Here is a 24,335-nt window from a genome sequence, read left to right on the forward strand (position 1 = left end):
TGTTCCCAGAGGAGGGAGCATGTCAAAGACACTGTGCTCAGCCTTGTTGGATACACAGGGGACACTGTGGCGTGGAGAGACCTGTCCCCCTGCACAGACTGGCCAAGTAGCTGCAGGCACAAAAAAATGTTGATCTGACCACACAAGTTCTTTCTGGTGCTTTGTCTCCACAAACTTCTTGGGTGTGTTTACTTGGGAGTATTTCAGAGACACACTGGGGATGTAGAGTTGCTGCTTGAAGTCAGGGATTTTGGTGCCTTTGTTGCCAGGTTGCTCTTTTGCCTCTTCAGGCAGAGCAGCCAGTAGCAGAGCAGATAGGTGCTCTGAGTCTGCCTGTTTCTTGGTCTTTGATAAGCTGCAAGGAGATGACTGTGTTGTCCATGAAGCTGTGGGGGGGCATTCTTGTCAGGCGTGGCAAAAGAAACAAAGGGAGTAGTTCTGAACCCTTCTTCTGAGGCAAAAACCAGACACTGCATGTGTCTGTTGACACCTTCTATTGTGTAGTCTGCTTTGAAAACCGCATTGGAAAACTGCATTGCAGCCTAGAGTGGGAGCAAAGCTGCAAGTCCTTGACTGCTGTCTTGTAATGCTAAACCCAGGATGTACACCTTGCAATGGTGCCTGCTGTATCTGAAGTGCAGTGGGCACCTTTGTGGCTGGGGAGCTGCGTGGGCCCAAAGGACGCAGGGCTGGCGGCCGTGAGCAGCTGAAGATGAGGCAGCGTGGGGCCAGGGGGCCCAGAAGGCCAAGGGCACGGTGGCTGTGCCAGCAGCAGTGGGGCAGCAGGAGCAGGGCAGGGAGCGTGGCCTGTGCTGGGCAGCGCTGCGGCCACAGCTGGAGTGCTGTGTGCAGCTGTGGGCCCTGGGAAGCAGAAAGTCATGGAGGGGCTGCAGCGTGGGCACAGAGGGACAGGGGAGCTGGGCAAAGGGTGCAGCACAAGGCCAGGGAGGAGGTGCTGAGGGAGCTTTAGCCTGGACAATGGGGGCTCATGAGGGACCTTCAGGCAGACTTCCATAGATCCCTGCCTTGGATCCATAGAGCCAATGCTCAGCACAAGGGCTGTTTCCCTGCCAAACATCCCTTCACTGCATCCAAGTGCTTTAGACACTGGAGTAGGTAACACTTTCATATTTTGTTGATTTGTTTGTTTGCTAGAGGGTGAAGCCTTGTGCAATTTCTCCTTCTCCAGGGAGCAAGGGAGCTTTTTTCTCAATCTTTCCTGCCCTTTTACAGCACTGGCAGAAATTCTGCTAGAATTTTACTTTTCAAGGAGGCAGTTCTGGATAATGCAGTATTTTTGCACAAGAACACATAGCTTGGGCCAGACATGTTGGTGCAGAATGAGCTGTTCTGGTGCCAGACCAGCCAGTAGGGCTTGCCCATCATTTTCAAGTTAACGGCTCCCTTGTCTTTTGGCAGCCCAGGCAATCAGTGTGTGTTGTGTTTGGGAACTGAGTAGGAAATCAATGCCCTTGCATTCCAGCTGGTGCTCAGAGATTAGAGGAGCTGGGAGGGGCTGGGCTGCATTTCTGACTCAGGCCACTTTAGCACCATCAGTGTGGTCGAGTCCAAGCGAAGAACTTGCCCGAGCACAGATGCACAAAGAGTGCAGTTCCCAGTGCAGTGCTCTGGGTCTGATTGCATTCCATAAGGACCGACATGCTCCAGATTCCCCAAGAGTGTGGGTTACTGAAGCAACAGGAGAGCAAATTCAGGATGGCTGCTGATCGGGGCACTGCTACCGAGTGCTGATGTGTGTAGTGACAGAAAGGACAGGATTGATTCCGGGTGACCCCCACGTGGGGAATAATGTGCTTTGGCTCTATGATTAAGAAGGTTAAACAAATGCTTTCTTAAGCTATGTTATATTACACTAGTACTATATTAAAACTATACTAAAGAGATACTTCACTAAAAAGCTACTAAAGAAAAACTCGTGACTGTCTCCAGGCAGTCTTTTATCTAATTAGCTAATCAATCTAAACAACTATCACTAAAATCCAACTAACAAATCACTTTCAGAAAACAATCACTATAACACATTCTTCATATACTAAAAAACAAGAACAGCCAGTAGAGATTAGAATTGTTTTCTCTTCTTCTCTAAGTTTCTCACTACCTTCCCTTAAAAAAAACCTAGGAGAGAGAATTATATCTCTCTCCATTCAAAAAATGTAAATACCACAGTACAGTAAAGAGAGATTATAAAAGTGAGATCTGTCTGTCTATCTATCTATCTATTTAAATCTTCCTGACTCTGCTCCAAAGCAGTGGAAGATGCAAAGCTCACCTAAAGGCATCCCTTCAGGAGAGACAAACAGGACACGGCAGAAGCAGAGGGAGGCCCTCACCAGACCCTTGAGAAATGCCACCCCTTCCCTGTCAGCTGCCTGAGAGGCTGCTGGAGCTTCAGTCCCAGATGGCCCCTGATTGTAGGGCCAGGGTCACTGTGGAATCTGTGCCTCCTCTCGGGCAGAGAATGACCCAGGAGAGCAGCAGCACAGTGCTTTGGGAATGTGTGAGCCCAGCAGTCTTGGAGTCTTGGCCCACGAAGGGCGTATGGGAAGTTGAAACCCATCTTCTCTTGCTTTCTGTGCAGGTGCTTCGAGAGAAAGAGCAGGAGCACACTGCCTCATCTGAGATGCCATGCCAGACTCAGGGAGAGCTGTTCCCTGCCCGAGGGCAGAAAGAGCAGCTCAGGCAGCAGGTGGAAGAGCCACAGGAGAATGGCCAGGTGAGCCTGACTGGCCAGGGCACAGAGGGAAGGGCAGAGAGAGGGGCATAAACCAGAGCTCTTGGGACTGAGGAGGCCAGGAGTGCCACTGGCACTGGAAGCACAGAGCCTTGGAATCTGCAGACATCAGCCCTGGGACAGGAGGTTTGCAATGGAGGCAGATGTGGGGAGGGAAGCAGAAAGAAATGGCTGAATAAATGTGATTTTGAGGCTGCAAGAGGAAAAAAGGTGAGCCTGATGGCAGCTCTCAGTCACTTGCTCTGCTTTTGTGTGTACAGAACATCAAGGCAGAACCACAAGCAGAGCTGCCTGAAGCTCAGAGTGCCATCATGGCAGTGAAGAGGAGGAATGAAGACATCCAAGAGGAGAAGAATCTCCCTATGCACAGGGGTAATCAACAAAAACAGGTGAATGAAGGAATGGCAGCCACTCCACTCATGAGAGAGAGTCCTTTCTGTTGTTGTTTACAGAAAATTGACAAACAGATGCAGGCACAGCTGCAGGAAACTGAGGCTATGACCAAGGCAAGGAAGAAGAGGCTAGATGAAAAAATTAAAATCATCCAAGAGAAAATTAATCGCCTCCTTCAGGAGAAAAAGGCTCTAGAAAAGCAAGTGAGGGAAATAGCAATCAGCACTGCAGTCACCCAAGGGTGGTTTCTGCCCTCCTTGCCTTTCCAGTGCAGAGCAGCAGGGGTGGGTGATGCCTCTGAGTGCCATCCTAATGAGGCCTCTGTCAGAGCTGCTCTCAAGGACACTTCCTGCTCTGCTGGATCTCAGCTGATGCTCTGGACAGTGGCATTACTCCTTTGGCCATTTAGCCAGCAGTCATCTGAATGAACTCCTGCTGGCTTCTTCCAGGTGACCTTGTTTCTTGAGGTGTTTTTGCAGGTGAACATGGTCACTCACATAGATTTGGAATACGAGCTAGAAGCTGTCTATATCCCTTGCAGATCTGCTCCTGTCCTTTACTTTCTTCCCAGTCGATGACTCCTGGCTGACGGGGACAAGCTGCAGTCTCTGACTGCTTTGTTCTGTTTGACTTGAGGTGGAAGTGTCGCCATCCTACCTGGCAGCCTGCAGAGAGTTCTAGCAAATGACGGGCAACCAAGAGCCCCGAGGCTGGCATGAGGCCCAGGAACTGACCCACCCAGAGATGCTGCAGGATAAGCTCGTCCTGAGGAAGGTGCAGAAAAAGAGAATTTCATGGCAGGAGGTAGAACATTAGAATGAGGAGCTGCAAATGTATCTGCAGACCTAGGAGGGGGAAAGGAGTCTTTGGGAGGAAGTGGAGCGGTCGTTGCTGCAGTCATCCTTTAGAACAACAAACTGGCTATGAACTCGAGTCAAACCAGCCTTTGGTTTTGACCATTTGGTTTCACAAGTAAACATCCAAAGCAATCCAGTTGAAGAGCTCTGCATGTGGCTGACAGCAGCTTCCTAAGGGCTTGCATTTCAAATGGCAATCTCTCTTGCATTTCAGGGCAATCTCTGCCACACCTTCCTGACATCAACTCATTTCTTGTCTCAGATCTACACCGACTCTGACACTGAAGCTGCTGCAGAAGCAGCAGCACCATCCCAAGGAGCCTTTGCTCTCCAGCTGAAGAAGTGGAGCCTGAGCCCTTGGTTCACCTCCCGTGCTGACCCAGCTGCTGCTCAGCAACAGGAGACGGCGGGTGACTCCCTGGAGCAGCAGAGTACGTCTGGTATCTTTCTTATCTGAGGGACAGTGTGTTGTGTGCGCGTGTCGGCATAGCTGTACCAAAGGGTTCTCCTCAGTTTAGTGTCACAGAAGTGCTGGCAGTGCTCCGAGGCAGCAAGAGAGAGCTCTGGGTGTTCCTGCTGCCTCTGAGGGCAGCTTAGACTGGCTGGAGTTTGCCTGAGCTTCCCTCTCTGCCGAAGGCAGAAGCAGGGATTGTTCCTGGATAAGCAGAAGGCTGTGACTGCTTGAGTCCCAGCCACTGGCAGAAGCCCTGCTGAGATCAGTCTCTAGGAGAACACATCAAGCCCTTTGTGATTCTGCAGCACAACCCAATGAATCTGCTTCTTGCCCTTAACAGCTGCCAGTGCTGTGCTCTCAGATAAGATCTGGTAGGGTTTAGAAGAGAGCCCAATGGATTCTGTGTCTACCATCACCTGTTGGGACAAAAAGGGCACCGATCTGCACCTCGGCGTGGCTGATCTCAAAGCCCATCCCATTGTGTCCTGAATGGGGGCAACAGCTTGTCCGGGGCTAAGGCTGACTCTGGCTTCTTCCCATCAGTGCCTGTCAGTGCTCATGCTTGGGCTTTGCCAGCCTTGCTGTGGTCACTGCCCTGTCCCTGAGGGCTGGTGGGAATGCAGAGGCTGGAGCCTTCCTTAGCTGGGAGGGTCCCGCTGCTGCCCTGCTGCTACAGCGCGGAGCTGCCTGAGGCCGCAGCCCCTGCTCTGGGCCGGCTTCTGCCTCGCACGGCCTGGACTCACAAGAGGGCCAGCATCTCCTCTGGGCAGCTCTCTGTGTCACAGGGACGCCTGAGGAGCACTGCTGTCCTCTGTGCCTGTGCCCGCCGTGCCGAGTTGGAAAGATGGGGACGTGTGCGGTGTCGAGAGGGCGAGTGCAATGGGAGCGACTGAGCCGCGCTGTCAGGGTGAAGAGAAGCGGCGCGGCTCTTCACGCAGGGCACGGGCAAGGGCGTCTGTGAGCTCAGCCTGCTCATAAAGGGTGAGGGTCCTGATGCTGAAAGCCCCGTGGGGATTGGTTCTAGCATGAGCTGCTCTGGTTTACAAACACAGAGGCATTCTTCTGGCAAACTGCTGCAAGGTGGAAAAGATGGGAACACTTGGCAATATTCCTCCTGTTCTGAACTTGGCATCTGTTCAGAGGAATTGATTCTAGATGTCCTGGTGCACTTAATTTTAGCAAGTAGGAAACCTTTTCTAAATCTCACAGTGTTTATTCCCAAGAAAACAAAGGCACTGTTAGTTCCAGCTCTCCTAAATGTTTCTAGATGACAAACTTACTTGCCTTGGTAGGTATTCTCTTCTGGTCTCAGTCTCCTCTGAATGTATCTCCCTGTGCTTCCCTGTGCGCCTGCTGTCAAGAGGTCTCTCACTTAAAAGGATGCTGGAAATCAGTCTCTGTGCCAGCCACTTGTGCTGTGGGCCTGCTGTTCTTTTCTTGTTGTTCCAGTTCCTGTTCCTGTTGTTGTTAGCTAGCTGTCCACAAAGGGAGGGCTCAGAGCTCCAGACAGTGGGGCTGCCTTTTGTATCTCCTAAAAGGTGAGATCTCTGCTTTGAAGTGAACATCTTGCATTTTGTTTCCCTCAGGGAGAATGGTGAAGATGGAAAATCCTATTCTAAAATACATTGAATTGGAAAATATTGGCAGTGGGTGAGTCCAAGCAATGTTAATTTTACAAAACTATTCATCAGATGTTTTGCTGGTGGAATAGGTATCAAGTGTGAAGTCAGACAAGCTGCAAATGTGTTCAGGCACTGGGCTTAGATTTTCAGTGCTGATCAGAGTTTCTAAGTGTGCTCAGAAGGCATTGTCAAAGACATCTCCATGCTTCCAGTGTCCTGCAGATCTGTGGTATTTACAGCACAGATCACCTGTGTGGGCTGGCTTTCACTGCAAGATCTAAATGGCTTCTCCTCTCTCTGCTTCTGTTTTGTTTCTAGGACTTTTGGAGATGTTTGTAAAGCACTTGACACTGCCACAGGAGGAGAGGTAAATGTCAACAGCCCCTGCAGACTCTGCTGCACTCCAGGGCTTTCCCCTCTGGTGTGAGCTGTGGCTGGAGCTTTGGGCAGAGCTGTGCTGAAAAGGCACAAGAAGCACAGACTGGTGCCAGCCCACAGAACACATTTGGGACTTTGTCCTCCTCAGCTGCCAGAAGGAAGGCACGGAGGGCAGCGGTTCCTTTCAGAGAAGGACACGCTCACTCGCTCTCCATTGCTAAAACAAAGGCGCTACCTTTGAGCACCTCACTGCTCTTTGGGGCTACAGCTTCAGAGTCCTGAATTCTCATTTCTGGCTGCCAGCAAATCCATCTGAAATTTACTGGTAGTTCCTTAGCCACTTGCAGTGATGCACATAGGGAGAGATCTGCAAGGCATCCCTGAAAGCCCTAAGCCCTGCCCATAGCCCAAGATGTATCCACAGAGTATTAAGGCATGGATTACTTCTTCTGAGTCCCAAACAAAGCAGCAGAGAGTGTGGTCAGAGGTTTGTGGGTGATAACTGAGACACCGCTGTTACCAAGTGGTCAAGGCAAAATGTCAGTGGCCCCACGTGTCCTGTAACTGGCTCCCAAGGGAGCAGAGAAATTGGCTGTTGGAATGTCAGTTCCTAACTACTGCAGTGCCTAATCACAAGGCAGTTTGGCACAGCTCAGCTGTGTCATTGCAAAATCACTCACTCCACGTGTCTTGTGGTCTCGTGCCACCAACGTCTCAAGTTACTGATTTTCAATGTCGTTTTAGGTGGCCATCAAGAAAATACAGCTTCAAGGACTGAGGAAGAAGGAACTAAAAGTCAACGAACTCATGGTCATGAAGGTGAATAGAAATCCCAACCTGGTCAACTGTTTAGACAGGTGAGTTGTGCTTTTGTCCCATGAATGTTTGTTTGCATGTTGCAAACATGCAAGGTAAAATCCCACTTTGGTCACTGGCAGAAAATAGAGCTGTAATTTTTGGCTAATTATTATTGCTCTTTTCATCTCCAGTGGATGGGAAGAGATTGCATTTTGTCTGCATTAGTCTTCGCTGGCACATGGTATTTGAAAATTGTTCAAAAACCCGGATGAGTTGTGTCTTACTAAATCAATGATCTCTATATTCACAGCCACCACTTTGTTTTGGAGCTTGATTTTTTTCAAGTGTCTTCTTACGTCCAGGTAAACTAACAAGGATTTCCCTTGGATTGTTGCCACTGTTTCCCATTGCTATGCATGCCAGGAAGACTAGGTGCTTTTTTTCCAGAAACACCATGCATGACAGGTTTTCTTTTATCTGGGCTGTTACTAAACTGCACATTTTGCTTGCTGCCCATCTAAGACATCTCCTTTTTTGCAGCTGTGCCTTTCTCCTTGAGACTGCACAGATGGCAAACAACGCACAGCCAAGAGGGAATGTCTCTTCCTTTATTTTGTCTTTGTCTCAAAGGGACCTGAAAAGAAGAACCAACCTGTCTTTTCCAAACAGCAACTTAGCCATGTACATTCATCTCCATGCCCTTGTTTCCTTCTTTCAGCTACCTTGTGGGTGAGGAACTGTCCCTGGTTATGGAGTACATGGATGGAGGCACTCTGAGCAATGTCATCAGCCAGACCTACCTGTCGGAAGATGAGATGGCAGCCATCAGTCGGGAGGTCAGCAATCCCAGCTGTGTTTCCAAGGGCTTGGGCAGGATTGTCTGGGAAACAGGGGCTCAGAGCTGGAGTGATTTCCTGTGCCAAGCTTTGTTTCTGTGTTGCTGCTATTCTATGGGCAAGTAAAAGCATCTCAAGGGAAAGGCCTGCCAGTGCCCCTGCACTCACTGTACTCAGTGCCAGTACTCTTATCTCCTGCTGTTGTATTCTCACTCTGTCTCTTGTATTTGCTGTTCTCCACCTTGCCTCTCTAAATGTTTGCCTGGAGTCTGTCTTCACTGCATTCCTTGCCTGTAAAAGGAAAGGTGCTGGTGGCAGGATTTGAAATGACCAGAAAAGAAAAAATACTCATTTCTCAGAGTCCTCAGCTGAAAAGGATAGAAGTGCAGCCAAAATGCTCTTTGCTTCCGCAAAGTGACTGGTGTGATACTTCCAAGCCTGTGCTGAGGCCAGCAAGAAAATCTTTTCCATGCAGCCTCCCACCCAAAAGTGATCCACTAAACACCAAAGGGAGGGACTTTTCCTTTCCAAACCCCTCCTTTGTCCTCTGCATGGAAAAAGCACGTCCACTGCAGCAGGAGTCGTCCTGGCTGGTTTGCAGGGGACAGCCTACAACAGCAGGTGCTGTTGCTCTTTCAAAAGCTGATGTGCCTTTCCTCAGAAAGGTCCTGCTCTGCAAGTGTTGGAGCAGCAAGCTCTTCCTCTCAGTGGCCATTACTGTTCTGCCATTACTCCCCATTCCCCTGGAGAGGGAATCTTTTCGATTCTTTGTTTCCTTTCTTTTGTGATGAAATCACATCACTCATTTTTGCCCTCCTGTTTCTGTTTTCTCGCTCAGTGCCTGCAAGGACTGGATTTTCTTCATTCAAACCATGTCATCCACCAAGATGTGAAGAGCAGCAACATCCTTCTCAGAACTGACGGTTCTGTCAAGCTGGGTCAGTATATTCTTGGTCAGGTGCAGCGTTCCAGGGATGTGGGTGTGGGGCTGCTTGGAGTGACTGCCAGCTCCCCAAAAATGGTGCTGGTGGCAGTGCAGGGACCCCTGCTGTGAGCTGAGGGCACAGTTGCAACCTGCACAGAGGTATAAGGAACCACAAGCAGTCAAGAGTGACCTTGCTCTGTGTGTGTCCCTTCTAGACAGAGGGATCTACAATCTAAAGCTTCAGGGGATAAAGTCCACTGCTGTGAGCAGCATTAAGAAACCTGGGTTTTTTTGGAAGTGGCCAATTCCATACTCCCTTGGCTAAAGCCCCAAGGAAATCGAGTGTGGACAGTTCTCCAGGAGATGCAACAGCACATTCTTAGCCTGAGAGTGGGGAATTCTTTTGCTTGGTTTCCTAATTGGAGCTGGCTTTCACGGTTTGTTGTTTTCTCCACAGCTGACTTTGGCCTCTTTGCTCAGCTCAGCCCTGAGCAGGGCAGACGGAGCTCCGTGGCCGGCGCTGCTGGGTGGCTGGCGCCTGAAGTGGTGACAGGTCAACCATGTGGCCCCAAAGTAGACATATGGTCTTTGGGAATTGTGGGCATCGAAATGGTGGAACAAGAAGTTCCTTCCTGGAATGCAACTCCTGTCTTGGTAAGGTGCAAATACTCACTGATCCCACTGTCTTTCTCACCTGTCCCATGTTCTGTGTGCCATTGGACAAAATCCCATTGCCATCTGCTGGCACCACTTCCACCAAGGTCCCCTTCTAAAAATGCCCCTGCAACACATCAGCATCTGCTGTAGCTTTGGTTGTATCAGAAAGGGAAGTGGCAGTTCAGAAACCTAACCAGTTCAGAAACCTGCCATTTTGGCCTCCAGCCGTGCCTGACATTTCTCACATGTTTTTTGAACAATGTTGGAACTCTGTTTCTGAAGGACAAGAATTTTTCAGTGGAGAGGGGAGACATGTGATAAATATCCTGAGAAACAGAGATTAGACCTTCCCAGTTTCAATTTTATAGAAAACATAGGAAAAAAGGAAAAAGAAAAGTAAACAAAAAAAGGAAAAGAGAAAAAAACCTACTACCAAAGCAATGCCCAAGCAGTTCTGCTTGCTTTTTCATTTTTTAAATGCAGCTCTTCTCTTCCATTCTGTAGCATCTTTTCCAAATCCTGTGGTTGTTGAAACTTTCAGGCTTTCAAGTCATCTGTACATTGTTCAGTCACGTGTGTGGGTGGCCTGGATAAGTTTTGGATGTGTTTTTCTCCGACTGCAGTTAGAATTGTTTGCCAAACCCTTGGCTGTTTCTGGGTACTTTAACAAGTTGATGAGCTTGCAGGCAGGTGCCTGGGTTGGGATCCAACATGGGCAGTTGACACCAGTGCTGTGTTTCTTTACCTCAGGAGCAGGGCCATCCCTGGCCTGCAGTGTTATAATGACAGGGAGGGCTCCAGCTCCCCACCATGGCCAGTGGCTGAGCTCAGCTGAGAGTCAGGATAAAACCCTCTTTCTCACCTCTGGTGATGTGGGAAAAGGACAGAAAGCCGCATAAATTATTTGTACACAAGGGGAGTGCATTGCCATTTCTGGCTTTGAAATTCTCCTTTGGGTTGAAGAGGATAATAGCAAAGTCTCTTTGGTCACCATCTATTTCAGTGCCATGAGCACAGAGTTATCATGACAGTGGTGGGCATTTTTATGGAGACTCCAAGGCCTCTTGCCATTGTTCTTTTTGTCTATTTGAGATGGATTCTGCAAGTTGAGGTTTGAATAGTTCCACGTTGGTGTCTTATGTTTCTAAATACCATCTTGCAAAAGCAGAATGAGCTCTCTCCCTCTGACTTGTCAGCGTGTTAGAGCTTGGTTCCACATGAACCACACTGGATAATGATCAGCTGATGTCTTGCCAATCTACACTATAATTCCTTGGCCTGAGGAGTATCAGAAAGACCTGCTGAGCTCCATGGACACTGTCAGCTGCATGGAAGTGAGCATCCTTGGCCTTGCTGAAGAAACTGGAGCTCAGCTTAGGTTAGATGCTCTTGAGCAGGAGCAAGGCTGGAATTGTCAGGTGTTTCCAGAGGCCTGCGTGCCCAGAGGGACTGAGTTCTGGGGAGCAGCTGGATGTTTCTGCACATCATGGAAGGGGATTGCCAGACAGCTCAAGCCTCACCACAGGCAAACACTCCCCAGCTCTTCTCAGGCAACATTTGCTTTGGGTTTCAAGTTGTTCCCACTTGTCTGTCTGTGAAGATGCCCCTAAAACCACAAGGCAAGCCTCTCAGAACTGGTGTTACATTTCCAGAAATGAAGAAAAGAAGGACAAACACATGAAAGTTGCTAAGGCACTGGTTTTTAGAGAGGAACTTAACCCCCTGTGCAGTTTCTTCTCACTGGGAAACGTGCCTGAAACCCGGGCATGAGGGTGTAAAGGCCACAGAGTCTCTTCTGCTTCTTGTGCAGTGCTGCTGAAACACTCAGTGACCGTGTTTCTCTCCCAGCCCAAGCCACATTCTGCACGTCACCAAGCCAGAGCCTGGTGATGTGGAGAGCCTGCCAAAACCTCCCATTTGTTTCCTGGCACTTTCTGGGATGGGCCTACCATTCATGCATTGACTTGAGTAGCCAAATGAGTAGAGGGTGACCGTAGGGATGGAACCTCTCCTTCTGATTTGACCATGAAAGGTTTTTCTTTTCCATGTAAGGAAAGCAGAAATTTTCAGACTGCTGAGAAACAGAGATGCAGGTAGCTCCTGTGTGTCCAAGCAGGTGTTTTCATCCCAGTACATTTGTGCATGGATCATAATGTGTCTGTGTTGAAGATGAGATTCCAAAGATTTGTTTCCTTACCTGAGGAATACCTGGTGGATTTCCTTTCTTTCCCTCCAATTCCCATTGTTTTCAAGAACAAAGCAAAAAGCTTGATTAGGTTTGTTTTGTGGCAGCGGTGCTTAAGGGACCAAGAAGCACTGCAGAAATACTTTCCATGTACTAACCCTTGGATACAGTAGAGTTAGTATAGCAAAGTCCTTCTTCCAAAAAGCCTCTCAAGCTGGTATGAATCGTCAGGGAAGGAAATGTGCTTGTGCTGATGTAGTTCCCACTAATTAGGTCAGGCAATGAAATCAGCTGCCAAGGCAAGATCTGTGAGATGTTGGAGAGGCTGTGGCTGCATCAGGGTTTGGGTTTTTCGCTTGGTAAAGGAAAGTCATCTCTGGGTCTCTGCAAGGGCAGAAACTGCCACTGCAGAGTGGAGCTTAATCAGTGGGATCTGGGAGAGCAGTGACAGATGGGAAAGAAGCAGGTGGAGCCTGGTGTCTCCTTTTTCCCCAGCCCCAACTCCTGATAGCCACAGGAGGAAGACAAAAGCTGCAGCAGCCCAACCTATTTTCATCTTGCCTGCGTGACTTCCTGAGCTGCTGCCTGCAGAGAGACGAGGCGCGGCGCTGGTCTGCCAAGGAGCTCCTGCAGGTAACATGTGAAGGGGCTGCAGGTGAAACAGGCTCTGAGGGATGGGCTTCTCCTCCACTCACGCCCAAGGCAGCAGATGAGCCCCCTTCCTCCTCACCTCCACTCTTGGTGCTCTTCAAATGAAAACAGTGAGGAATCCTAGACTGGGCTGGGCTGGCAGGGCCCTGCAAATGTCCTCTGGTGCAAGTGTCCTGCAATGAGCAGGGACTTCTTTAAAGACATCAAGTTTCTCAGAGCCCTTTCCCACTGGAGCCGGAATGGTTGCAGGGATGGGGCACCTACAAGCTCTTGGGGCAAGCTGTGCCAGGGTCACACCATGCTCCGAGTAAACAAGTTCTGATTAGATCCTATTTGTGTTAAAAAATATTCACCCACATCCTATTGTAACTGGCTCTGTTAAAAAAGATGTCCTCCACTTTCCTCAAAGCCACTCTGAAGTTTTGGAAAGTGGCAATAAAGTCTCCCTGGGGCCTGTTCTTGACAAAACTGAGCAACCCCACCTCTCTCTGCATTTCCTGAGTCAGAGAGGTCCTCTGGCTGTTTCTGTCACCTTCTTTTGTAATTTGGTGGGGTGTTCAGTTTTATGTAATGGCAAAAGAATTGAAGTAGAGCAATGCAGGGTACAGAGACATGAAATGGTGGAGGAGGAACCCAAGGAAGCCAGTCCCAGCCTAGGGGTCAGAGATTTGGCTGTGGGCAGGAGGGGCTGTGGGGGGCTGACTGTGAGCCTCTGAGGGGCCCTGGTTGGTGCCCCCCAGCCCACCCTCAGAGGTTTCTGCCACGCAAACAGGGACAGTTGGGAGGGACTTGTCCCAGCCCCATCTGCTGCCAGGCACACTCAAGCAGACAGGAACTGTGCCAGGGTTGCTGCCAGGTTGTGTGGCAGAGAGGGAACTGCAGGGCCCAGTGCCACTGGGCTGGCCCTGCTGGGAAGGAAGGTGCCATCCAGCACACGAGGGGCAGGGCATGGAAAGGTAGACACTGCTTTCTGTCCCTGTGGCAATCAGCACAGTGCCTGTCTTTCAAAGAGAGGAACCAATGAGAGGCTTTGGAGTTTCCTGAAAAGAAGAAACTCCAAGGACAGAAAGCGCCATTTCTAGAGCACTGGCAGGGCTAAAATCTCAGCAAGATGAAGACACCTGTATAAATGGATGAGTGGGATTCTGGGCCAGGTTTGCCTGTGATGGCAAAGTCTGCACATAAAGATGGAGGTGTAGACAGTCCCATTGTTCCTCTTCCTGCATCCTTCTAGGAGCAGGAGGAACCCTGTGAAGCACTGAGCTTGGAAAGTCATGGTTCATTGTTTTTTGTTGATCTGGTTTTTTTCCCTTTGGGCAGCATCCATTTGTAAGATTTGCTGAGCCTGCGTCCAGCCTGGTGCCACTGATTGTTTCAGTGAAGAAGAGGAAGGAGACAAGAATGTGACAATCATCAGGACCATTTATTCCTCAAACAGTTTAGAGTAGGATTGTAGGTTAGGATAAGGATTAGGATTAGGATAAGGATTAGGATTAGGATTAGGATTAGGATTAGATTAAGGATAAGGATAAGGATAAGGATAAGGATAAGGATAAGGATAAGGATAAGGATAAGGATAAGGATAAGGATAAGGATAAGGATTAAGATTAGGATGAGGATAAGGATAAGGATAAGGATAAGGATAAGGATAAGGATAAGGATAATGATAAGGATAAGGATAAGGATAAGGATAAGGATAAGGATAAGGATAAGGATAAGGATTAGGGTTAAGGTAAGGGTTAGGGTTAGAGTAGGATTGTCTAATAGGACTGCAGAGTAGGATTGAAAATCAATAAAGTTTCTGAAACCACAACTCACCTTGAAGATTCCCTTCCTTCTCACTCTGCGAATAAACTCGAGAATTCCTTCTGAATTGTCTGTTGTTTCTTAAAGGTGGAAAGTGAAACAGTGTCTTTGGCATGGTGTGAAAGTGGGGAAGGATGTTCTTCATTCATCCTCTCCAGACCACACTGCCTTTGGAATATGGCCCACTGGTCTGTTTTTGGCCATCTTTGGTACTTCTATTTTAGGCAGAAAGGGCAATGGCATTTAAAGGCAAAAGCACAGGAAGAATGGGGCAGCCCAAACATCTTATACAGATGCAGGCCTTCAGCTGTGACTGGAGAGCATTGGGGCTCCCTAAATGCAATAATCTCTTTGGCTGGAGGAGAGCCTTGCTCAAGTGAGAAAGCAGAAAGATCAGAGAGGGTGCTCGGGAAGGTCTCCTGTGGTGCAGAGCTGTCAGCGCCTGTGAGATGAGAGCGGGCCCGGCCTTGCCCAGGCTGGAGCCCCAGCAGAGCCCCGGCAGAGGCCGGAGCAGCCTGAGCCCCAGCAGAGGCAGGCTGGAAGGAGGCCCTTGGAGCTGCAAGAGGCAGCAGCTGAGACCTGGGTGCCTCTTCCTGGGAGCGGGCGAATCCTCCGCCCTCAGAGCCCAGGTGGCAGCTGGCTGCTGCCGAGGGGAAGCGCAGCCGTGCTGGGCACAGCCCGGCCTGGAGGCCATGGCCGTCTGGAGTGTGCCCAGGAGCAGAGAAAGGCCAAGGGCAGCCACGGGCCGCTGGGCTGGCTGAGGATTCCTCCTCTTCTGCCGGCTGCCCTGCAACTCCTGGCAAAGGCCAGCAGTGTGTGCAGCACTCTGGGCACTGGGGGAGGGAGCCGGGCTGCTCGGCAGGCTGGAGCACAGGGCAGCTCCTTCAGGCCCGGCACTCGTGCCAGGGAAGCGAGGCCAGCGTGAGGCAGGGACAGCTTGGCAGGGCCCATCTGCAGGAGCCAGCGCCTCACGCAGCTCTGAGAGGAAGCGCCTGCAATCCTGCAGTTCTGCACTGAGCCAGAGCAAAGGTGTGAGATGCAGAGTGTTTGGCAGAAATATTCAGGCCCACCAGGCCAGCCTGATTTGTGCTCTCTGGCACACAGCAAGCGCAGTCAAGCTTTGAAAGGAGAACAATGCACAATGCAGCCCTTGGTGGCAGGGAGTCATGGAGTCATCCTGAGCCATCATGGCCTCATCTCACACGCCAGGCATGTGTGAGCTGCTGCTCTAACTCCTGCTGTAAAATTCCACTCCTAAGCAGGAGATACAAGGCCTAGTTCTGGGCTGAAGGGTTTAGAAGGACGAGATGCACAGCGTTTTGATCCAGGGGATGTCCTGGAAGTGCACTGCCTACCTGCCCCTGCTGCCGAGCACCATGCTCCAACTCCTTCTCCTGTTCAGTGGATTTTTGGGAATCCAGAGGTCAGTATGTATTATATGCTACTGCAACTAATAGAATGAATTTGCTTTGCAAGCCCAGTTTTTTCCTGGGTTATTTTGTGCATGGGTCACCTGAACCTGTGACAATGACCAGCAGGGAGCTACAGGACATTCCTACTCTGATGTCAATAAATTCTGAGAAGTGATTGAAATATGTCAAAAAATTGGAGGTAATGTTTAGCCAGTAAGTTTCAGCAAAGTATTGAATATGTCTTAGTTCCATGGATAGAAACTACTAGGTGAGATTGCTGGGTGTGCAGGGCTTAGGAAGTGATTCCCTGTGCACCCAGCACTGAAATCAAGTAATGCCTCCTTTCTAACCCTGAGCTGGCAGCAGGGATCAGGCCTTGCTTGGTCACTTTCATTTTGACAACTTCTGTTAGCGGCTAAGAAAGGTCAAAATGAAACCTCCTCCAGCTGTTTTCCTCTGGTTGATCTTTTTAGGCACCAAAGCTCTGTTCCACGGGTGGCCTGGGTGTGTGCAGAGCAATGCAGCCCCCACAAAGCCCTTGGTTTCCCCACGAGTTGCCAGTTTGACTGCTTCCAAAGGGGAAGAAAGGCAGAGATGTACATCCACAAAGTCCTGGCCATGTCCAATAAAGGTGCAAATATGTGGGGAGATTTGTTAGCAATGATTTCAGCTGTTATGCCAAGCCAGTGCCTTCTCTCCTGCTTCTGTGCATTATAGGTGAGTAATGTAATAGTTGGCTCTCACAATTAAGAGACAGATATTATGTGGATAGATATTATGTTCAAATGTAAAGTGCTGTTATTGTAATACGTCCTCCCATAGTCCTCTTTCTTATCCCCCTTGTAATAGTCTTGGTAGTCAGGGCATTTGGGGAGGGCTGGCTTGTGACCAGCAGGCGGGGTGTAACAACAATTGACCTCCAATCAAGATGCAAGAAAGTAATCTCCACCACTGGACGGCAGAGAAAGAATTGACTGACAAAACATTGGGAGGGGCTAAGGGTAAAAAAAGCAGAGTATCCCTTTTGTAGATGAGCATGTGGCTGCTAATCATGGAGACTTCCCAGTGCTGCAATCTTTCCTTATACAGTCTTTTCTTAAGGTTTAATAAACCTTTAAAAACTTAAAGGTTGCCACCTTCTCGTAGTGACATCAGAAGGTTGCTTTGGTGCACAGAAGCCCTGAGTGTCAGAGCCCACTCCTATCTGCCTGACTGGGGTGTCCAGGGCACCTACACTGGAGCGCGGATACTTGCATGTGTATACCTAGCTGCCCCTGTGGCTACAGACACCCCCTTTTTAGCTGAACGCCTTGACAGGAGCTTTACCAAAGCAGTGGCATCCTAATGCTCTTTCTGTTTCAAAATCAGAAACTCAGTCACTAAGAAAGAGCAGGAAGACATACAAAAGCCAGGTAAGGATACACCCTAACCTAAGTAGAGAGGAAACATCTACTTGTGAAATGTGTCATAAGAAAGGCACCATAAGTAATGCCATAGGCAGCGAAAAGCAAAGGAGCAATTCACTCAATCATTTTAACACTGCCCTGCAAGTTTGCAGGCTGTGCTCACACAGTGGAAAAAGCAAGGCTCCTGTGAGTGTGCAACAGCCCACTGACAATTGCCTCAATCAGAGGGAATAGAATTAGAATGATTGTGAAGTATGTGAATGAGGCTAGTTGGCCAATGATGATGAAGGGGTGTCCTACTGGCTGGCTGCCTACTCAGGTTAGGATGAGGACGTTGATTTGCGTAATTAAGCAAACGCCTACTAGAGACCCGAAGTTTGATCATGTTGAGATGTTTGATGGCGCTGGGAGGTCGATTAGGGCATTATTGATGATTTTGAGGATTTGGTGGTTTTTACGAAGGTTGAGGGCCATTGGTTATTTCTGTATGTGGCTACGAGGATGATGAGAATGGATAAGGTGAATGATCCTAAGTAGGCTTTGATTAGGCCTGAGTGGAGGGTGGTGGCAGTTTTGGTTGCTGTAAGTTGTAGGCTGGCTAGCCCCTCTGGACCTACTATTTTGTATCAGGAGAGGTCAGTTAGGTGGGATGCAATGTTCTGTCCTCCTTTGAGGAAGTTGGTTATACTTAGGCGGTGGGATAGGGGGTTAAAGTATCCTAGGGATGTTGAGAAGTTTGAGAAGGGGGCTTGTTTGGTCAGGATGAGAAATCTTTAGCTTGGACAACAGGAGCAGGAGCCTCATGAGGGGCCTTCAGCATCTCCTCAGTGCATCCAAATATTCGAGCCACTTTTGGAAATTACTTTTCCCCCTTTTTTTTTCTTGGGTTTTTTTTTTTTTTTTTTTTTTTTTTTTTTTTTTTTTTATTTTTTTTTATTTTTGTTTGCTTGGAGGAAGAGGCTGTTCATTTTCTTCTTCTCCCAGCTAAAGTTCTTTTCATCATTATTTTCTGCCCTTTTATAGCACTGGGACTGGGTCTGCTAGAATTTTAATTTCCAAGGTATCACTTCTGGAGAATGCAGTAGTTTTGCATGAGAACACATCATTCTGTGCAGGGACCTTGGTGCAGAAGGAACTGTTGTGGTTCCAGGCCAGCCAGTATGGCCTTACAGATCACTTTGAGCTTAGTAGTGCTCATGCCTTTTTGCAGCCCAGGGAATCAGTGTGTGTTGTGTTTGGGAATTCAGCAGGAGGTCAATGCCCTTGCATTCCAGCTGCTCCTCAGAGGTCACAGGAGCTGGAAGGGGCTGGGCTGCATTTCTGATTCCAGCCAGTTTAGCTCCACCAGTGTGGTCGAGTCCAAGAGAAGAACTTGCCCGAGCACAGATGCACAGAGTGCAGTTCCCAGTGCAATGCTCTTGGTCTGATCCCTTTCTGTAAGGACCTACATGCTCCACATTCCCCAAGAGTGTGCTTTTTTGAAGCAACAGGAGAGCAATCTCAGGATTGTAGTTGAGTGTGGCACTGGCTACCAAGTTCTGATATCTGTAGCAACAGAGAGGACAGTAAAGAGAGATTTCAGTAACAAAATCAATCTATCTATCTATCTATCTATCTATCTATCTATCTATCTATCTATCTATCTATCTATCTATCTATGTAACATTTACATAATTGAATCTTCCTGGCTCTGGTCCAAGGCAGTTGGAGGTGCAGAGCTCACCTAAAGCATCCCTTTCTGGAGAGGATTAGAGACATGTTCCCTCAACCGATTCTGAGCAGGCGGAGATGTTTTCCCCTCCAGATATGATGGTTTTTCCCTTCAGAGTTGTTTCCCTCCTCTGGCCTCTTGTGCCCTGAAGTCTCCAGTTAATTCTTTAAATTTCTGCCTGTCCTAGAGAGGTGCAACAATTCCATGTTTACGTGTTGTTTGGTGACACTGGTCACACATGCATTATGTGACACATGGTTTCCTTCACTGGCATCCCCAGGGCTGTGTAAGTGCATTCGTTCATGGGGCCTTAGGAGAGTCTTCTCTTTCCCTCAGCAGCAGCAGCAGCAGGGGGCGGTGGCAGGGTCAGGACAAGGAGGAGGTGGCTGCCCTGGCCCTTTGCTCCCGGGCCCCAGGCCAGGAGGGCTCTGGCTGCAGCAGGGCGCTCTTCGGGCAGCCCCTGGCAGCCTCTGCACGGAGCACGGCACGCTGCCCCGTCCTGCTGGTGCCACTTTTCTTCAGCAATACCCTAGCTCCTCTTCACAAGGAAAAAACTCTAGCAATCTAAAAAGAGATCATTCAAGTACAGTTCTATCTGCCTTTGTATTGTATTTCAGGGCATGTATTTTTTTGTCTAGAATTTCATGATTTTTATGAAAACATGCATTTATATCTGCACATTTTTGTAGTTTTTATTATTCATATACCAAAACACACCTTTTTAAATTCTTAATTTATTGCAGTTGGTAATTTTGAGGTAGTATATTTTAAAATATCACAAAACAACACCCTTTGGGTAGTTTTTCTCACTTTAAAAAAAAAACAACCATAAGCCATTTTAGTCTCTGTCTCTCCAAGTTGGTTCACACCAGCCTATTTCAAATCAGGGCTACAATACTTTTATAGGATTGAGAGAGGTCCAATGAAATGCACACCAGTGATTCCTCTTGTGCAATGTCATGGCCCTGCCATAAAGCCTCTTTTCACTTTTTTTTTTCTCTCATTAGCTCAAATGCAAATGCACGTTTAGTTGCGAACTTACACAAGATGAGCAAAATCAAAATGATGTGAGGGGCCTTTGGGAGCTCCTTGCTGATCTTTCTGCTTCTTCAGCTGAGCAAGGCTCTGATCCAGGCAAAGAGATTGCACTTAGTGCTACACAACCATTTGGCTGGAACTTGCTGATTTCTAGAAACAGCTAGAGGCCTCTATCTCCCCAGGATGTTTTGGCTGAGCCAAGCTTTGCTGGGTTTTGGCTGCAAATACCATTTCCCTTGCTTTCTTATATCCACAAGTACCATGGCTGGGCAAAAACTGCCACGAGGGGCATCTTCCAAAGGCACTTTGGTCTGGAGTTTGTGAATGAACGAGAGCTTCCTCCACTTCCAAACCACATGAAAAAAATAATGAAAGAGAACTTCCCATCCTTAACGAACAACTGACAATTCAGAAGTGGATCTAGAGCATCGGAATGAAAAGGAAGGCAATCTTCCAATGGAGTTGTGCTTTCAGGAGTTTTTCTTCTGACTGCCACTCACAGCTGGCACTGGAAAAAGTCACATCTCTGCAAGCGCCAGTGTCTTCTGTCTGCCATCAGTTGTTTTGCTGCAACAATCAGAACAGGCATCAGGCTGGAGAGAGGCTCAGCTGATGCTAGCAATAGGAGCTGCCCCAAGGAGAAAAAAGACATGAACTTTTACCTCCCAAACCCATCTCCCCAGAGGCTCAAGCAGGATTTCTCTGGTTCCCAGAAATACAAAGAAATAGGGCTGAGAAGACCCTCTGCAGCTATGTGTTCATGCCCAAGACTTTGCTGATGCCATTTGGGTTTGGCCTTTTTTTCTTTTCTATCTTTTCTGTATTCCTTGCACATCAATTTAGAGCTCTGTAGGCTACTCGATTTGTGACTACTTTTCCCAGTCCTTTTGCATGGCCTTTGCCTAAGCAGAAAGACAAACTTCCAGAGCTCCAAGTGCCAGGGGGTAGAAGGCCCCAGTGTTATCCTGGTTCTTCCTGGGACAGACCCCTCCAGGGAGCTGGTGGACTCACCATCCCTGCAAGCCTTTAAAACACGACTGGATGTGGCACTCGGTCCCGTGCTTCAGTTGAGGTGTTAGGGCATGGGTTGGACTCGATGATCTTGAAAGTGTCTGTCTTCCAAGCCAGTGATTCCGTGATTCTGTGACTGAGGCAGCTTTTCCTGCAGCCCTGGAAAGGGCTGTGGGGGCCCTTGGCCAAGGACGGGGATCAGGGCTCATGACAAAGAAGCAAAGGGCTCAAGGCAAAGGCTGACAGGGCAGAACTGCCCCAGCGCGGCCCAGAGCGAGCCTCATCTCCTCCTCCTCACCCTGCGCCCTCTGCACTGCCCTTTGCGGCGCCGGCGGCTGCTCTCGTTGCGGGGCTCCAGAGCGTGCTGGGGCCGGGCCCCTCGTCTTCGGGTAGCGCCGGAGCCTCGGAGGCCAGCGGCTGCTGCTGTGGTCGGCAGGGGAGAGCTGCGGCTGCGGCCCTGGGCACGGCGAGCTGCCGCTATGGCCGGCTCCTGCCACGGCTCCTGCCTCTGCTGCGGCCTCTGCTCCTGCCCTGTGTGCACAGACACGGCCGAGGGCTGCCCGGCAGCTCCCTGCCGCTCCGCAGCGGGCCCGGCCGGGCTGCTGCTCTCTGCGGCCTCTGCCCGCCGCTGCCGGCCCCGCCGCGCTCCCGCCTGCCTCTGCCACAGCCGGGCCCACACGGGAGGCAGCACACTGCGGCCGGCTCGGAAAAGCCCTGCCCGCAAACCCCCCGCCACGGCCTCGGCCTCAGGGCACAGGCTGCCGGTGTCCTCACAGCTGCGAGCCGGCCCGGGCCGCCTGCCCGCCTCGGCCACAGCTCCCGCCTGTGTCTCCGTGGGCGCGGCTGCTCGGCACAGCGGGCTGAGCACAGCCAGCGCCAGCAGCAGCTCCTCACGGGCCCAGGCTCCAGGCGCTCCGAGCCCGCCCTCCCAAGAATCCCAGCCCTGAGGGGCTTGGCGTCCCAATGCATCCCCTGGGGACAGCAGAGTCGGCCGCTGAGCTCAGCCCATGGTGACACCACCAAGTGACCAATGGAAAATTCACCAAATCCTCATCAGAGACAAGAGAAAACTCCCATGGTGCCTGACAGCCTGAAGGAACTGCCAATTCCAGATCATTCCATCCATGTAGGAAAAGAAGCTTTTGCATTAAAGCAGAAAAGAGTTATCAAAAAAGAGGACAGGAACAAACAGCAAAGTTATTTGGACTCATGCTTCTTGTGTCTGTTAGAAAGGCCAAGAAAATGCAATCCCTGCTCTTCTGACACAGCTCTCTCTGTTCATGATGTGGGGCAGGGAGTGCTGATGATGTGCAGGAGCTGATGCAAGGGACAGGGACAAGGATGCAGCAGGCACAGTGCCAAGCTGACAGAAGGATGATCTCTGGCAGTGGCACTGAAGGAGAAGTGTTTGCAGGCAGGACAGAAAATGGCTCTTTGTTTCACCTCTTCTTTCAGTGCTGCTAAGAATGTAGCCTGGAGCAAGCTGGGAACACCAGAGCCTGGAGCCCTTTCCAGGCAGGGCTGCATCAGACACAAACCAGCCGGGGACTGAGGAGCCCCTGGGGTGGCAGTGAGCAACCTCGGGCTCTGCTCACTGCTGCTGGCATTTTCTATTGAACCATCTCCAAGGACTTCTGTTGTGCTCTGTATTTCTAAGGGTTTTCCCCCTTGGTTATTTTTGGTTGTCTCCTGCACCTTTTCTTCTCCAAATTTTCCTACCCTGTCAGCAGCAGCTCCTGTCCAGAACTGGCTCTAAAATATCAGCAAAGTAGCTAGGAACAACAATGGGTGGAATCCTGTGGCTCAGGAATTCGTATGCCAGAGCCCTGCCTGTGCCTGTGCCTTATGTCAGGACCTCCTTCTCTGTGCAAAATCTAGGGATTAGTGGAGTTTTTTTGCCAAAGAGCTCCTGAGGAGCAAATGTTGTGCTAGGTTTCTCAGGAGTGTATCTGTTAAGTTCATTGCTGGCAAAGAGAAAGTAAGGCCAGGGTTGCAGAGCAGCTGGGAGCTGGTCACTCCCTGCAAAGGGCTGGTGTAGGATGTGGGAACACCACGTTCCAGGAGAGGCGAGCAGGGTCAATGTGCTCAAGGTGCTGCCAATGAGGTTCTGGTTCACTTAGAGAGTAGTCAGGGCTGGTGAGCACTGGAAGATCCAGCTGCAGTCCCCATCCATGTCCCTTTCAGTGCTGGCTTTAGGGTGTCTGCAGCCTGGATCCAGAGCGCCCTGGGGGGCTCCTGAGGCTGCCTTTGCACTCAGGGTGAGGATGCCCAGGAGCCCCTGAGGCCGGCAGTGGGGACCAGGGCTGGGGCTTGTGGCCTGGCAGGTGTGGCTCTGGGGGCTGTGACATGCCAGGGCATGGGTCACTGTCACTGCCCTCCGCAGCCCTGGCTAGCTCTGTGATGCTCCAGGGACAATGGCAAGAGTGGGGAACTGGCTAGGTTGGGGTTTTGCCTGAGCCAGAACCTCTAGACCAAATGCCCAGCAATAGATACCCCTGGAGGGCCGAGTGAAGGAAGCAGAGGAGGCTCTTCTGCGGGGTAAAGTGCAGCAAATTCCTCAGGAGAGGCGGGGGGAAGGTTCACAGGGCAGAATTCCCAAAGGGAACAGATGTTGAAAGAACCCCCAACACCCCTGTGCACGGGTTTCTAAAATCTTTGAAAACACGGGGCGGACACCATATAGTAACCAATAAGCGACTCTCGGGGTGTGGTTTTGAGGGCTACAACAAACCAGAACAAGGGGAAGAGAGAGCTTTGGGATAGGGATTTGATCTTGGGGTGAGGGACAGGGAACTTTGTGGAACAAAGGGTAGGGTTTGGGCTGAGGGATGGGGCAAAGGGGCCCGGTTGTCTTGACAGACAGGGAAAAATCTGGTGAGGAGGGAGGGGATTCCTTGAGAGACACTGGGGTAGGAGGGCATAACACAGGGGAGAGACTAACTGTAATAACTTGGGGAACACTTGAACATACCACTATATAACAGAACATTTGGCTCAATGAACTAACTCACTGCAACACAGAAATTCAGGCTTTCAGCAGCTGAGGTGGCACTATTAGAACCCGCAGCAGCTGGTGTAAGCCATCTCTGTCCTTCAGGTTCTTGCTCTGAGGGAAGGTGCTGCGAGTTGTGGTGGCTGCACTCCCCCTTTGCTGGGAGGATGATCTGTACCAGGGGAGAGCAGAAAGCTGCCATGGTGAGCAGAACATGCTCAGAGCATTACAGTTCAGAGAATGGCACTGCCCCTGAAGGGCAAAAAGCCTGAAAGCATAGAATTCTGTGCAGAACTGTTGCACAAATTTTCTCTTCTAGAACAAGCCCATTTTGTAGATGAATACTCTGGGTTTTATAGAATACATGGGGTTTTTTCTTAAGGTTTTTGGGAGAACTCTCAAGTTTATTTCTCTTTGTATTTTACATCCAGCACGCATACAGGTTTTTTTT

General features: G+C 49.8%; 1 protein-coding gene across 1 annotated transcript; it reads left to right on the top strand.

Annotated features, from left to right (window-relative positions):
* The first annotated feature begins 9,621 nt into the window (after nt 1-9,621).
* On the top strand, nt 9,622-13,993 carry LOC134433926 (serine/threonine-protein kinase PAK 3-like). The gene is made up of 3 exons (XM_063182618.1): nt 9,622-9,669; nt 12,353-12,490; nt 13,829-13,993. Exons 1-3 carry the CDS (start codon nt 9,625-9,627, stop codon nt 13,913-13,915), a joined length of 270 nt encoding a protein of 89 aa, XP_063038688.1. The 5' UTR covers nt 9,622-9,624; the 3' UTR covers nt 13,916-13,993.
* Nucleotides 13,994-24,335: the final 10,342 nt, after the last annotated feature.

The sequence above is a fragment of the Melospiza melodia genome, unplaced genomic scaffold (assembly GCF_035770615.1).
Source record: "Melospiza melodia melodia isolate bMelMel2 unplaced genomic scaffold, bMelMel2.pri scaffold_28, whole genome shotgun sequence".
Lineage (NCBI taxonomy): Eukaryota > Metazoa > Chordata > Aves > Passeriformes > Passerellidae > Melospiza > Melospiza melodia.

What these genes read in the sequence shown, in the direction of transcription:
- LOC134433926 (XM_063182618.1), top strand. Translation starts at nt 9,625, where the DNA reads ATGGTGGAACAAGAAGTTCCTTCCTGGAATGCAACTCCTGTCTTG. An exon ending in GGAATGCAACTCCTGTCTTG is followed by an intron (nt 9,670 to 12,352) that starts GTAAGGTGCAAA and finishes CTTTTTCCCCAG; the next exon opens with CCCCAACTCCTGATAGCCAC. An exon ending in CTGCCAAGGAGCTCCTGCAG is followed by an intron (nt 12,491 to 13,828) that starts GTAACATGTGAA and finishes CCCTTTGGGCAG; the next exon opens with CATCCATTTGTAAGATTTGC.